The sequence below is a fragment of the Amia ocellicauda genome, chromosome 11 (assembly GCF_036373705.1).
Source record: "Amia ocellicauda isolate fAmiCal2 chromosome 11, fAmiCal2.hap1, whole genome shotgun sequence".
Lineage (NCBI taxonomy): Eukaryota > Metazoa > Chordata > Actinopteri > Amiiformes > Amiidae > Amia > Amia ocellicauda.
The window spans coordinates 8,343,062-8,356,314 of NC_089860.1; the positions used below are offsets into that span (position 1 = coordinate 8,343,062).

The window sequence follows — 13,253 nt, forward strand, 5'->3', positions numbered from 1 at the left end:
AACAGAAGACACCCTCCAGAACTGGAGTTTGACACCTCTAACCTTCATACATAGCTGCCGTGTGATTGCTGTGTGTTTCATTGCTTACCTGAGTAGACTTCCAATAGAGCACTGCAGGACACTGTGCCAAACTGATTACTGGCCACACATTTAAACATCCCAGAATCCTCTGGAAAGGCCTCGGTAATAACCAGAGTGCACACCTCCTCTGAGGGAGAGAAATACAGATATTAAGGTCTGTCCTTATTCATTCAGCATTCCCTGCCAAAAAGAAAATTATGTGTGTGTGTATATATACATATATATATATATATATATATATATACATATATATACATATATATACATATATATATATATATATATATGAAAAGAGAGAGAAAGGGACTTCTAAATTAACATCCTGAAAGAATTAGGTGTCCCTTAACAATTTCACTGCACCGCTTTTTATTAGGAAAAAGTTGTAAACCTAGCAAAGTGTTGAATATTTTATGAACATTTAAAAGTTCCAACATAGGCAATTGAATAACCCAGTGCAGCACTCTGCTATATAACAGGTCTCTGCAGTACTGACAGAGATAAATGTTTGTTACATGGACTCTGATGTAGACTGTTAATCTTCAAAGCTGCAATTAAACCGCTGAGCTGTACGTTTGCTTTGTTGTGGAGAAGTTTTGCCTTTTTCCAGGTACTCTGTATAAGGCAAGGAACATTTCCAACGATAGTCAGTCTGTTTTCTGCACTCTAAAGTAATGATCGGAGATAGCGTTCTGACTGTCTACCACCATGAGACGTAGCTGGAGTTATGTAAGCTCGCTTACCAGGAACTGAAACGGAACTGGCTTCTGAAAAGGATAAAAAAGGCAATTAGGACATGTCTTTAAGTGTACCAAACACTGCACTCTGAATGAGGGGGTAAAAAAACAACAACATCTTAATCATAGTTTAATTAGAAGGTGTTTTTAGACATTGTAACAGTCTGACAAAACAACCCTCATTTCTTACATTTCTGTATCTGATTTTGAGATCACACAACTGACTACATTTAATACCCCACATCTCAGAGCTATAGCCTCATATTTCTCTGCAGTCTTTTCTCTGAACTGCTATTGTAGAGATCAAAACAGGACCACAGTATTCAAGGATGTCAAAGGACTAATTTCAAGTTTAAAAAATATATAACCAAACAAATAAGCCATTTTATGAAATATGTAGCCATTTCAAATGCTTCTGTGGATACCCCAACCCCAACAGACCACAGTGCTACCGCTTCATCCTTACTCCTGTTGCATTTGTATGGCCTGTCTCATCCCCACGGTCTTCGAGAGCCCCCACTTACTCTTCCTGAGGATGCGGAAGTCCGCTGAGTCCACTATCAGCTCTTCCTCTCGGTACCACATCACGTGCAGAGGGGGCGTCCCTCGGATACGGCATTCCAGGACCACCAGCTGGCCCTTCACTGTGCTGATGTCATGGAGGCACTGAGGGGACGAGAGGCAGGGAAACACAGACAACTCTTAACTGTGAGCGAGGAATGTCTCTGTGACCAACAGAATAAAGTGTGTGTACAGCTGCTTTAGACCGGAGCCTCCACCCCATCCCACAGGTGCATATGAATATCATCTCCTTTTCATTTCCTAACTCTGGCCTGACTAGAACAATTAAGATCTAGACCAGTCCAAATTTGGACAGCAATTTAGAAATGTATACCCTGTTTCAGTTGCATTGATTGACAAGTGCCATTTTCTACTAACTACAAATAAAAACACACTTGGGTACAGGGCTCTAATTTGCAATTTTTGGATAGGTCAGTGTTTTGATGTGGTCTAGGCCAAAGTCAAATACAGTCTATTTAATTTTTCCATAAAGCTAAGACTTTTAACTGTCCACATGATGAAGTTAGCATTTATGTATTAATTTGTTTATTTCATTTTTTATTGGTGATCCAATCGTTTTGAATATTCATACAGCTTATCATAAGGATATTGGAAACAAGTTCCTGAATGCTATTTGAGCCATCACCACCTGATGGCAGTGCAGATTTGCAGATGCTGATCTTGTTAATTTTTAGATCTTTGAAGATTGCAATGAAAGGAAAGACTAAATTACTAAACAGCTACCACCATTTTTGGCCTTGCTGAATTGGTTATAAGTGCTTATTGGTGTTTGTGTAAAAATGAACCTTTTTAGCAAATAAGAGATCAGTGAATTAACCAATCTACTTTGCTTTTCATAGATGACTTTTATATGCTGAGAACATGAGCATTGTACTGGTGCTGCATCCCAAAATGAACCGCTTACCAATATTTGACTGAGTGTGCAAACTAGGTGCACTTACACTTCTTCCCAGCAGAGGTCAGTCAAACCCCACATCCTCTTTGGATGGCTCAGATGGGTCTGGCCCACCTCCCTCTGCCCTGATACAGTATGTAAAATGATGCTTAAATGGTAATCAGTCAGTTCCACAGGGAGCTGTCACCTTTATAAATGTGGGGGCCACTCCTCCGTTCCCTGCAAATTGCTGGCTGTAGGATGGACTCTGGGTCTGAACAAGAAGAACAACAAAACACATTCGAAATGAAGATTGCTATTAAACTAGGCATTGTAACATAATCATGTAGATGACATTTATTGAAGGAACTCGGTATGGAAGAAATTATTCTATTGACAGCTAGAAAAAAGGATCAACGTGTGAGCTGAAATACAACATAAACAGCTCACACTTTAGGGAAAGAAAGAGAGAAGGAAGAGAAAACAAAAGGAGACAGAGAGCGAGAGAATAGAAAGCAGGGCACGAACTAAACAATAGGCTTTCTTTCCAAAAAGACATACAGATGATACTGAAAAAAAATACTGGAATTTCAATTTAAATTAAGCAGACCAAACTAGTGTGTTGACCAATTGTTAAAATCAAGGGCTTCTTCAGAGCACCGAACTGTCCCCAAAACAGAATTCCCCCAGACAGCTGGGGTTGGCACAGTGCGCCACTTTGGAGTCATAGACTCCTGGAGGGCTACACTGTCTTTTAGTTCTGTTCCTTAATGGTTTTAATTATACAAATCATTTAACACCTTTAATATCTCTCCCAATGTTTTATAGGCACCGTAACTCGAGCCAAAGGCATTTTTATTAAGTAATTAGATGTGTATGACCCTGGGGGCAGGGAGACTCATTAAAGGAGAGATCTGGGTAGGGATACTAAGTCTTTAAGGGCTGTACAAGAAAGCTTGGAAATCAGAGGTGCCCTGAAACGATAAATGCAATCAAATAGAATTGAAAACCAGAAGCATAGGTGGTGGCCTGCCATGAAAACCAGGGGCCATTAAAGACTGGAGTGTGCCAGCCCTGCTCTGAAGCCAGGGAGTGCAGAAGGGAAGAGGATTGTGGGATGGCATACCCGCTGAGGGCTGATGCACAGCGGCTGGACCAGGCTGGAGTGTCTCTGCTGGAAGGTGGTGCTCGAGGACGACTCCCGTGAGCAGGACGAAATGGTCAGTGACATTGTGGTTGTCTTCTTCTGGACCCTGGAGCAGACAGACAGCAAGGAATGCCTTTTCAGACCCAGTAGCGCGCGCACACACACACACACACACACACACAATTCAGGAGGGGATCCAGAAAATGAAAACAGACCAAGGGTGTTCCAAAATTGTTTCAAAAGACTCATGCATTGAAAAATGTAAACTCTGGGACAAGTCCTTTAAGATTCTGGGACAGGTTGTCTTCAAATGACGAACCCCTGATTTCATCCCCCAGCACTTTTTGCACTGAAATACAGTATGGCACACATACAGTACATGCCAGCTGGTCCCTGTGCTTTGGTTACGACCTTTGAAGGTGGCGATACAGCTTAATCATGCAAATATGGAGCATTGGGATTGCACATATGCATCACAACCACACACTTACTGTGTCATATTACAGGCAGTTCTGAGGGGTGTCGACATCAACAGTAGATGTAGATCTAAACACAGAGACGGAGTGAGAAGACCATTAGTGGGTGCAGCCTCAACACAACCTTACCTCTCCCAGTTGTCAGTCATGGTTGCTTAATGCGATGTTTTTCCCATGATATTAGTGATGGGTTTATGAAAACTACAATGCCATTAACATCTGTATGTGTTTCAATTAAATCTTCCATCCTTCGTACATCACGCCATAGTTTGCTTTTATTGCAGCTACTTTCAAAACAAAATGCAAGGGGAACTTCCAGAGAAAATAAAACAATGTGGTGTTTCAGCACTAGCCTTAAGAGTAGAAAGCTTCTTCAGTCTTTCAATTGATCTAATTGTCTTTGTACGTAAGATAGAGAGGTGGTTGGTGGTTGATAAACTGATAGTCACAATTCTTTCCTTTTGCATCCTTTCTAGGTGGCATGGTTGCCGTAACGCATGATGTATAAGCCACTTCTGTGTCAGAGCATTTTTAACTCTTTCTGTGCTGGTCAGGCACAAATCTAGCAAATAGAGTTGGCACCGTAAGCTGTATGCCCACTTAATTTTGAAGGGATCTTTGCTTATACCCACAAAGATTTTTCATATACCCTCCTATAATCCTTATAGCAGGTTCTGCCACCAGCACCACCCCTCCGATTGACGAATCTCTCCCCTCCCCCCAGATTCAATTTGTCAGATGGGGTGGGTGGGGATATCTTGGCGTTTTCCCACTACTTCAGTCACCACTACAGCACTTCTTCGGACTTTGAAGAGCCAAGCTAATGCTGACTTAACTCAATAACACCAGCTTTGACAAAGGTCAGCGGAGAACCAGAAGTGGGTTCAAAGGCGTACCAGACAGTCGCGGTCTGGGTTTGTTGTGTGAGGCCATTAGCTCTGCCAGTATGTTTGGTGATAAACATCAAAGAGTGCTGGCAGAGAAGTGTAGTGGCTGAGTTTATTTTGACTGTCCCAGGTGCCAGTGGGATCCCCCTGGTTAATATAAATAGCCTTGAGCTCTACTGCCCTCCCGCAAAGAGATTTTACAGCAGCATATCATAGGGACAGCACAGAAAGACAGAATGTTCATGCCTGCTGCCTCTCAGCTTTCAGTGCTGTGTGTGTTGTGTCCTACATATTAAACTCTCTGCCGATTTGATTACAGGAGAACTGAACGGATAAGGTCCCCCAAATCCCCTCCAAAGTCCAATGCGCATGGTCGCAGCTGCTGATAAGGAAATCCCCCCCCCCCGTGTTTCAACCGTCCAGAAAATGTAGCACACAACAACAAATGAAGAGCTCAGACTGTGCCACAGCCCTGACTGGAAAGTCTTCTCTGTCTTCCTGCTCCAAGGAGCTCAGCCAGTCGAATGTTTTCCACATCACTGATAAGCCTGATCCCAGAGATTCATTTATAAGAGCTTGTCCAAGTTCAGGAAATGGTTGCCAAATGTATACTATATATATAGACCCAGACAAAACAAAAGATGTATTGAGGATTAATTGTTTCAATAAATCCCTCATTTGATAAAGGCAGCAGCTGTTGAAGAGCACAGTTCCACTCAAAGTCTCTAAGTGTAACATGTTTAGAATATATTAAATACATCTTCAAAAGGACTAATACAAATAACATTATGAATAATATGGGAGCACCTGTTCTAGTCCAGGAACAAGTGTGTCTGGAGATAAACACAGATACCAGCTGGGAGCAGGTGAAAAAGAGGATTGTACACAGTGTACAGTGACTATTTTTGTTTGTGGTTGGGGCACAGAAAAAGAAAGCATGGCCTCACAAACCTGCCTCCCTGCCCATGGTGCCTCAAGACAGAATTAGCCTGGGCTTACCAAACACTGCAGCAGGACAGCAACCTGACTCCTCCGAAATGCTGAGCATGAAAACAACAACCCCCCGAACAGGAGACTGGGCTTTAAAGAGCCAGGCATTTAGGAGAGAGAGCAGAGGGCCAAACACATGTCCTGAGCTAATGAGGCAGACTAAGCCAGAAACAACCTGGGCTTTGAGCTCTCTGATAAGACAGAGGATTAAATGAAACAGAGATTTTGCCCTTGCTAGAATTTCCCCCCAGTTTTTATATTTGCCCATTTGCCCAAACCATCATATTAACTGAACACGGACACAAAACAGCATTAACAGAAATGGAAATTAGAACAACACGTAGTAACCTCTAACACTTATAGTGCAATCTACAAATTCTTTTTATGGGCGCTCTTCTGGCTAATGATATCCAAAGAGGACATTTTTTTCTGAAATGAGAACTTCAGCTTGCAACCTTAAGGAAAATGGCAGGCCAGGGAAAAGCAGTGAAATAACTGGAGACACTTTAAACAATGAAACGATGATTCACAGACCAACACTATTATTATAATCATTATAATTATAATTATAATAATAATAATAATAATAATAATAATTAATTATTATTATTATTATTATTATTATTATTATTATTATTATTATTATTATTATTATTATTATGCGACCCTTCCTTTGCTGAATTGTTTCCCACAAACATGCGACTGCAGCGCTATATCAATGATGCGGCTAGATGTATCTATTAGTTTGGAATGTGGTGGGGAAACCTTGCCAAATGCTGACTGAATTAAAGACATGTTTCAGTCTGTCAGACTGGTTGACACCCAGGGAGAGAGAATAATCTCAGGAATTTAGCTGGCAGTGTTGAAGGTGTTTTTGAACATCAATTATAATTATAATTTTAGCTGGAACCAAAAATATTGCAAAATGTGTAGGTTGGCCAATTTGTACAAGGGATGCCTCCTGTTTTTGTTTTTGTTTTTGTTTTATTTCCCATTGGATTGCACAAGAGGGGTTAATTATACTTAGCTGCTCAGCTGACAATTACTGTAGATGAACAGTTTTAGTGTAGTACATTGAGTGTTATAGAGGTTGCATAAAACATAATTAAAACTTCAAGGATGCTGGAGCATTTGCACTAGCTAGCTGGATTCACTGTCTACCACAACAACAAATAATAAGAAAGTGAATCGGGGGCTCAAACAACCGTTTTTATTCTCAGACAGCTTTAAAGGCACAACACTGTTCTTGGTCTCTTTCTAACTACTTATTTCCTGCGGAAATCGGGGCACTGTGATCAGATTCCCCACAATCATGGCTGTTCCCACATGGGGCTAGCCTTCAAACTACAATAATTCCCCTCAATAAATCAAATCCCCAAAAGATCTGCCATTAATATTAGAATTAATGACACTTTCGGACAAGACTGTGGTACCAGCTTTAAATTAGTTTATTGTAAGATGAGTCGGCAAAACAAAATGCATTAGTTCTGTAGTAACTTCATATGTGTGTGTGTGTGCTAGGTCCAGTGTGCTGTGTACTGATGCATCTGCAGACAAGCCTATCTTTAGGCCTCAAATAGTTAACAGTCTCAGGAGCCCGGTGGGATAGAGAAGAGGAGCTTCTAGAAACATGAGACGACTGCTGTCTAATTATACCCCCTCTTTCTGTATTGGATTTAGCAACACATGGTGTAAAATAAATCTTCCTTTGGTTGGTTTGTCACTGGTGTGCAACAAAGTGCTTTGGAATCCCCCCAGGGTTTTGTTCACACTAGGCGCTCTTCCTCATCTTCTTCTTCTCTCTATTTCATGTTGTCCAGGAACATGCATGGCCTCCGACACATTTTGAAGTATGACTTGAAATAATCCGCCACCCCCCTACACACGCATAGACACACACAGACACACTGAGCAGCATCCTGGGGGAAGTACCAGCAGAGACTGAGAGAAGGCGCGTTTTCATGTCTCGCATCACTCACATATTACACGTCAGACGCCAGCCGCTTCAGAATCACCGGGAACAACATGGGAACACTTACCCCAACAGGAAACGCTAAGAAGTCTCCCTGCGGGAAGGAATTGTCAATGCAGGAGGCTCAGCCTGGTTTTCCCTTTTTTTTCTTCTTTTTCTTGTTTTCCTCCGCACCTGTATATATATATTTCTCTCCACCTGGTGTGACTGGAGGGTATTGACCACCTTGTTTGCAAGCCCCCTTTACTTGTCAAGGCTTTCACACACCACGCTGGAAACACTAAATAAATCAATGCTTTGGATGAATAATTAAATGCCATTTTTTCTGACACTCAGCATGTACAACCTTACAAGCCAAAACCTTGAATGGATAATGGAAAATGTAAAGCTAAAAAAGACAAAGGAGGAGGGTTTTTACCCAGAGTTACTTCTGTATTCTCCAAACCCACTATCTGGGAATCTGCTTGTATCACAGATGATTGTATTATTCAGTCAAATATTGAAACCAGCTTATGTAGTTACTGGTACTTTATATTTCACATATGGCTATTAAAAATAAATCAATAAATTAACCAATCAATCAATCACCTATGTTTAGCTCCCCACTACAGCAACCTTTTGGCCATGGTTATGCCAATAAGGAGTATGAAAACAGATAAAATACACATGTAGTTGTAGTACCATGAATTGTTTAAACGTTGACTCAGATATTGCCACTGTATCACTGCCTAACCAGATCGGGATTATTGCCTCCATAAAGCACTGGATGATAGCAGTGATGCAGATTTTTAAAAGAGGCTTAGTGCTCTAATATTAGGGATAATTAACACCATTTAATCAAATGGATAGCGTGATGGACAGAAAAGCGATAGCAGTGCCTTTTAAGCTGCTAAATGCCCTGAACTCTTCTCTTCTATTAAGTGCAATACACCCTGAAGAAAAAAGAAACGCCCTGAGAGCACCATAACAGCGGTCAGGCTGCGGAGAAAATGTCTCGAAACACAACAAAGACTTGCTCGGAATACAATAGACAATAGAATGGGAGGAAGGTGTCATTAAAAAGGCTCCTACAGAACCTGTATCATTTGAGATTCTGTTTATTTATTTATGTGTTTATTCATTTATTTATTTATGTCAGTGTGAAAACAATAATTTGCCCTGCTGGTGAAAGTGTGAGAACACTGGCAATTACAGCAGCATGTTTGCAGATCCAATAAACAGACTCTGAAAGTGGAACCATGTCCCTGCATCTCTACAGTGTGTGCTTTTAAATACAGAAGATTAGAATGACATATACAAGCTCAAAATGAAAACTGCCTTTTAAAATCAGTGGATAAAAGTCCCTGAATCAACGTGAAAAACAGCAGTCTAGCTTATTAGCAGTGTTGTTTTAGAGTGCTTTTACATTCTGGAATTGTCAACACAATTGCTCTCAGGAAGATTACAAATGAATAAGACATCCACAACAACAATTCTCTTATATACATCTGTCTCTTTGAAATCCAATCAATTCAAAATGTCTCCTAGGATTGCTGTAAACCTGAAGGTATGTTTAACAGTGTCTGTGCAAAGATTCAACAACTCCCATGAGATAGTGAATAGATCAGTAGCCCTTTGATTCCAACATCTTTTAAAAATATATGTTGTCTTTTTCAAGCCAAAAGCAGCAGTATTCTTCAGTCAACTGGACTCAATCAAATATTGATTCGTCCAAGGCAGCCTCTATGTGCCTTAATGCAAGTGAAATACAACACAGAGGGCAAGGATAGGTTGGTGAGATAGAAGAATACAGAGTCCAAATTGAAGTTGGGCTGCATGATTAGATTGCTTGTCTAGAGACTCTCTCTAATTATGCATAGTGTGGTAATCAATGACTTATTTGATAACTGCTGTGCTGCGACTAGGATTTGACATATACTATACGCATAAAGATGGTGTAATCTGTAATATTTAGAAAAAAACACATTAAATCAATCTCAATAACTCTGGTCGTTTATTTGTGTGCACAGTGCTCATAAGTGTGAGCTGCATCCCACACTTTGGCCGTAACGAAGAGCTGTTTATTTGTAAATCATAAAAAAAACTGCACTAAATGGATCAATGGTGTATTGTGTATAATGGGCTAATGTCTCAAGTGGCTTTTGAGGGAGTTTTCAATCCATGTGCCCAGATGGTCTAAAATGCACTCTTCCTAATAGCTTTCTGGCCATAAATAACTACCTTGCATGACTTGCTTGGGAACATTTTGTTCTATACATGCATCAACTTAACCGAAAATGTATGAGCTATGTCCTGCCCTGCCCAAATCCATTGACACTCTCGAGAGACAGAAGAAATTACACCTTATTGGAGGGTCCTACAAATTCCTGACAGCTTTGTACGAGACATAGTTAGGAGCACAATCTGATCTCTATCACTTATGTCTCTCTCAACCCCCATATACACACACCACACTGATACAACTACAGGCAATTTTGATTTGCCAATGAACCTAAGCTACATATCTTTGGGATGTGGGAGGAAACCAGAACACCTGGCTAAAACCTACATGGCCACAGGGAGATCATGCAAACTCCACACAAGCAGACAGCCAAGGCTCTTTCATATACCGTAACAGCGTAACGTACATCACTGGAAACCAAACTGGATGCAATTCACAAAACTTTCTCTATTCTCAAACTAAAAAGAAAAAAAATGTATTCTAAAATAATTCATAATGTTAATTACAGAGTTGCTGCAGGTTTATTTATCTGAGGAATTTAAATAAGAAATCCTAGGACTACAGAATCCAAATTTTCTCAGTGACGTTTGTGAACCCAGACAGTTATTCCATGAATTCCTCCTATTGAATGTCTAGCGATTTGTAATTCACATGTTATAAAGGGGTAACTTAATATTTATAACAAGTGTGACATTCTAAATTAATATTTCACTTTTCTTTTTTGATGTAAAGAATGCTATATCAATACTATACAGTTTAGATTAGCTAAAACACAAAGATGAATGATATTTGGTCTAGCTCATGCTAACGTTCTTTAGTGATCCCTCCATCTTCCAATTGCAAACATCACTCTAAGCGTTTTCAGCATCAGTCAGTATAAGTTTCAGCTTCACACACAAAACAGATACAGCTTACTATGTTGCGTAAACAGCATCTACTGAACTGAGGCAAAAATAATGACAGTTCCACAGACAAATGTGGAATGGCAATGGAGCAATGGAGATAGTAATTGGAAAACCACAAGGGATTGTCAGGGAGGTTTTCAGGGACTTTTGCACCTATGGTATGATGCAGATTGAAAAGAAGTTTGGTTCCTTTGGAGCTATATGTGAAACCTCTCATAGTGACAAATCGCACCAGGATGTGGATCAAGGCAAACCACAAGACAGGGGTGGTCTCGATCGATTGGTTTGAAATCGAACTCGGTACATTTGCGACATTGGTCCACCAATTGTTTGGCAGGGTGAAAGCAAATGCATTCTAGTTCCCTTAGAAACTAATCAAGCCAAAAAGCAAACCAAACTGTGGAAATGACGTACTCCAATGCAAAGAAACTTCCCAGCTCTGTACTACCCAACAGTGCTGTACTTGCAAAATTAATTGAAATATGCAATAATCTATCGGTATGTTTAATTTATTCTGCAGCTATACAAGCAACAATTAAATACATTTTTTTTAGTAAACTGCAAGAGACCAGTGCACAAAAAGTGCAATTTGAAACCAATATAATTCTGGTCCATATTAAACTGCAAGTGGACTACACAAACAAACTAAAGTTCAAAGAAATTGAAGTTCAGACAAACTGAAACCAAACTGATTTATTTTTTAATTGTTTTCAAGTGAACCATGATTGTAATTGTTTGCAAGTGAGTTAGGTGTGAAAAGTGCCCTCGGATACAGTTATATAAATTAGTCTCAGTGGGATCGAGGAGGTGAAGGAATCCCACCACTGTGAAAAAACAAATAGCTTGTGCACATATGACAGTGTAAATGTGCATGTGGCCTTGAAGCAGCTGTTCACCGGAGAGGTATCCCCCTAATAGTGTATTATTACTGACATTTCTGCTAAGGGTCATATGATCCGTGACAGCCAATCAGAGATCTTGGTGGGAGAGAATCATTTAATACCTCAGCTGTTGCTCTTCCCGCAATGCTGAATTGCCTCATAGTCTTCATTCCATATTGCATCACTTGGCTAATCGATTATTTCCAGCGCAACAGGTTGTCGCAAGAGGTTGTCAACTGTTGTGATGTTGTAATGCAATGGTAGCATGTCATAAGCTGGTGGAGTTTGTTTATTGGATCAACAAAACATTCAAATGGTTATCAGTGGCCAAGTTATTCACAATTACTTTATCCATATTTTTTCATGGGGATTTCAATAAAAGAGTGCACTGTAACACATTCTGTTTCTAATGGCATACACTTGTATTTAAACCATTATATAATTCGGCCCTAGTTCTCATACAACTGAATTATTGTTTAGGACTCACTCTCGGGATATCCCAATCAATTAGTCAATTTGTATTTGGTCTGTCTGTCAAATGTTATTGTTATTTTCCTACAGTAACAGCAACAGGTTAAAGGGACAAAAGTAGCACTAGTCAACGCTGATGAAGAAAAGTTAAATTAAAACATTTGTTTGATCTTTTCTCCATTCCTACATGTTTTATGGAAAATGATGGATTTTTTTTGGGAGGGGTGGGGAAGGTGGCAGGGGATGGCAAAGGGTTGGAAACCAAAGCAGAGTAAATCTTTTCAGTAGAGCCAAAAGGTGAAAATCATCTGGTTGATTTGTCTGGCTTCCCTAATAAGGCAAAATTAAACTCCATGCAAATTAATTAATCTTACCGGTGTGTCACTTTGCAGTTGCTACGAAAATATTCCAAGAACCGACGAGACAGAGAGAGAGTCGCCTGGTATTCTGACAACTTCCAACAGCCAGGGTTTTTCCTGTAGTCTTCCCTGCAGCACACGGTACAGACCAGTCCCTCTCCTTGGGATGACTTGATGTCATCTGCTGGGGGCTCCTCTCGGCCAAGGCTGCAGATGTCACACTCACGTCTGAAGTGCAGTAAATTGAGGAAGTGAGCTCAGGCCTGGCTCAGGTTTCGTTTCTCTCTCTCTCATTCTCACTCTCACTCTCTCTCTCTCTCTCTCTCTCTCTCTCTCTCTCTCTCTCTCTCTCTCTCTCTCTCTCTCTGTCCCTAGCAGTCCAGCTGACTCCACACATACAGGAAAACCAAATGCTCTGGACTCAAATATAGATCAGCCAGGCAGCCTCCCTCACTCACACTCCGAAGCAAAATGAGAATAGCATGTGGAAGTGCCTACTGAGGAATAGGCACAGGCCCCAAATGTCCTTTTCTTTCAATGGAACGCTTATGTGTGGATTCCCATATCAAAAAAGACATATGAAGAAAGATGGGGTGAATTTAGATTTGACATATATATGCATTATCAAAAGAATACTACTTCTCCACTGTTAATGGATTCTATCACAGGCCTT

At 40.4% G+C, this 13,253-nt stretch overlaps 1 protein-coding gene across 1 annotated transcript in view; it reads right to left on the minus strand.

The window, feature by feature from the left end:
* myot (myotilin) overlaps positions 1–12,779 on the minus strand; it is a 29,859-nt gene extending 17,080 nt beyond the window's left edge. The window contains exons 1-7 of the mRNA XM_066716527.1: positions 12,596–12,779; positions 3,910–3,964; positions 3,398–3,524; positions 2,480–2,545; positions 1,340–1,481; positions 822–845; positions 89–208 (exon numbers count right to left, since the gene is read on the minus strand). Of these exons, the coding sequence (XP_066572624.1) occupies positions 89–208; positions 822–845; positions 1,340–1,481; positions 2,480–2,545; positions 3,398–3,524; positions 3,910–3,947 (517 nt within the window). The 5' untranslated portion in view covers positions 3,948–3,964; positions 12,596–12,779. The remainder of the gene's footprint in view (positions 1–88; positions 209–821; positions 846–1,339; positions 1,482–2,479; positions 2,546–3,397; positions 3,525–3,909; positions 3,965–12,595) is intronic.
* Between the last annotated feature and the right edge of the window lie 474 nt (positions 12,780–13,253).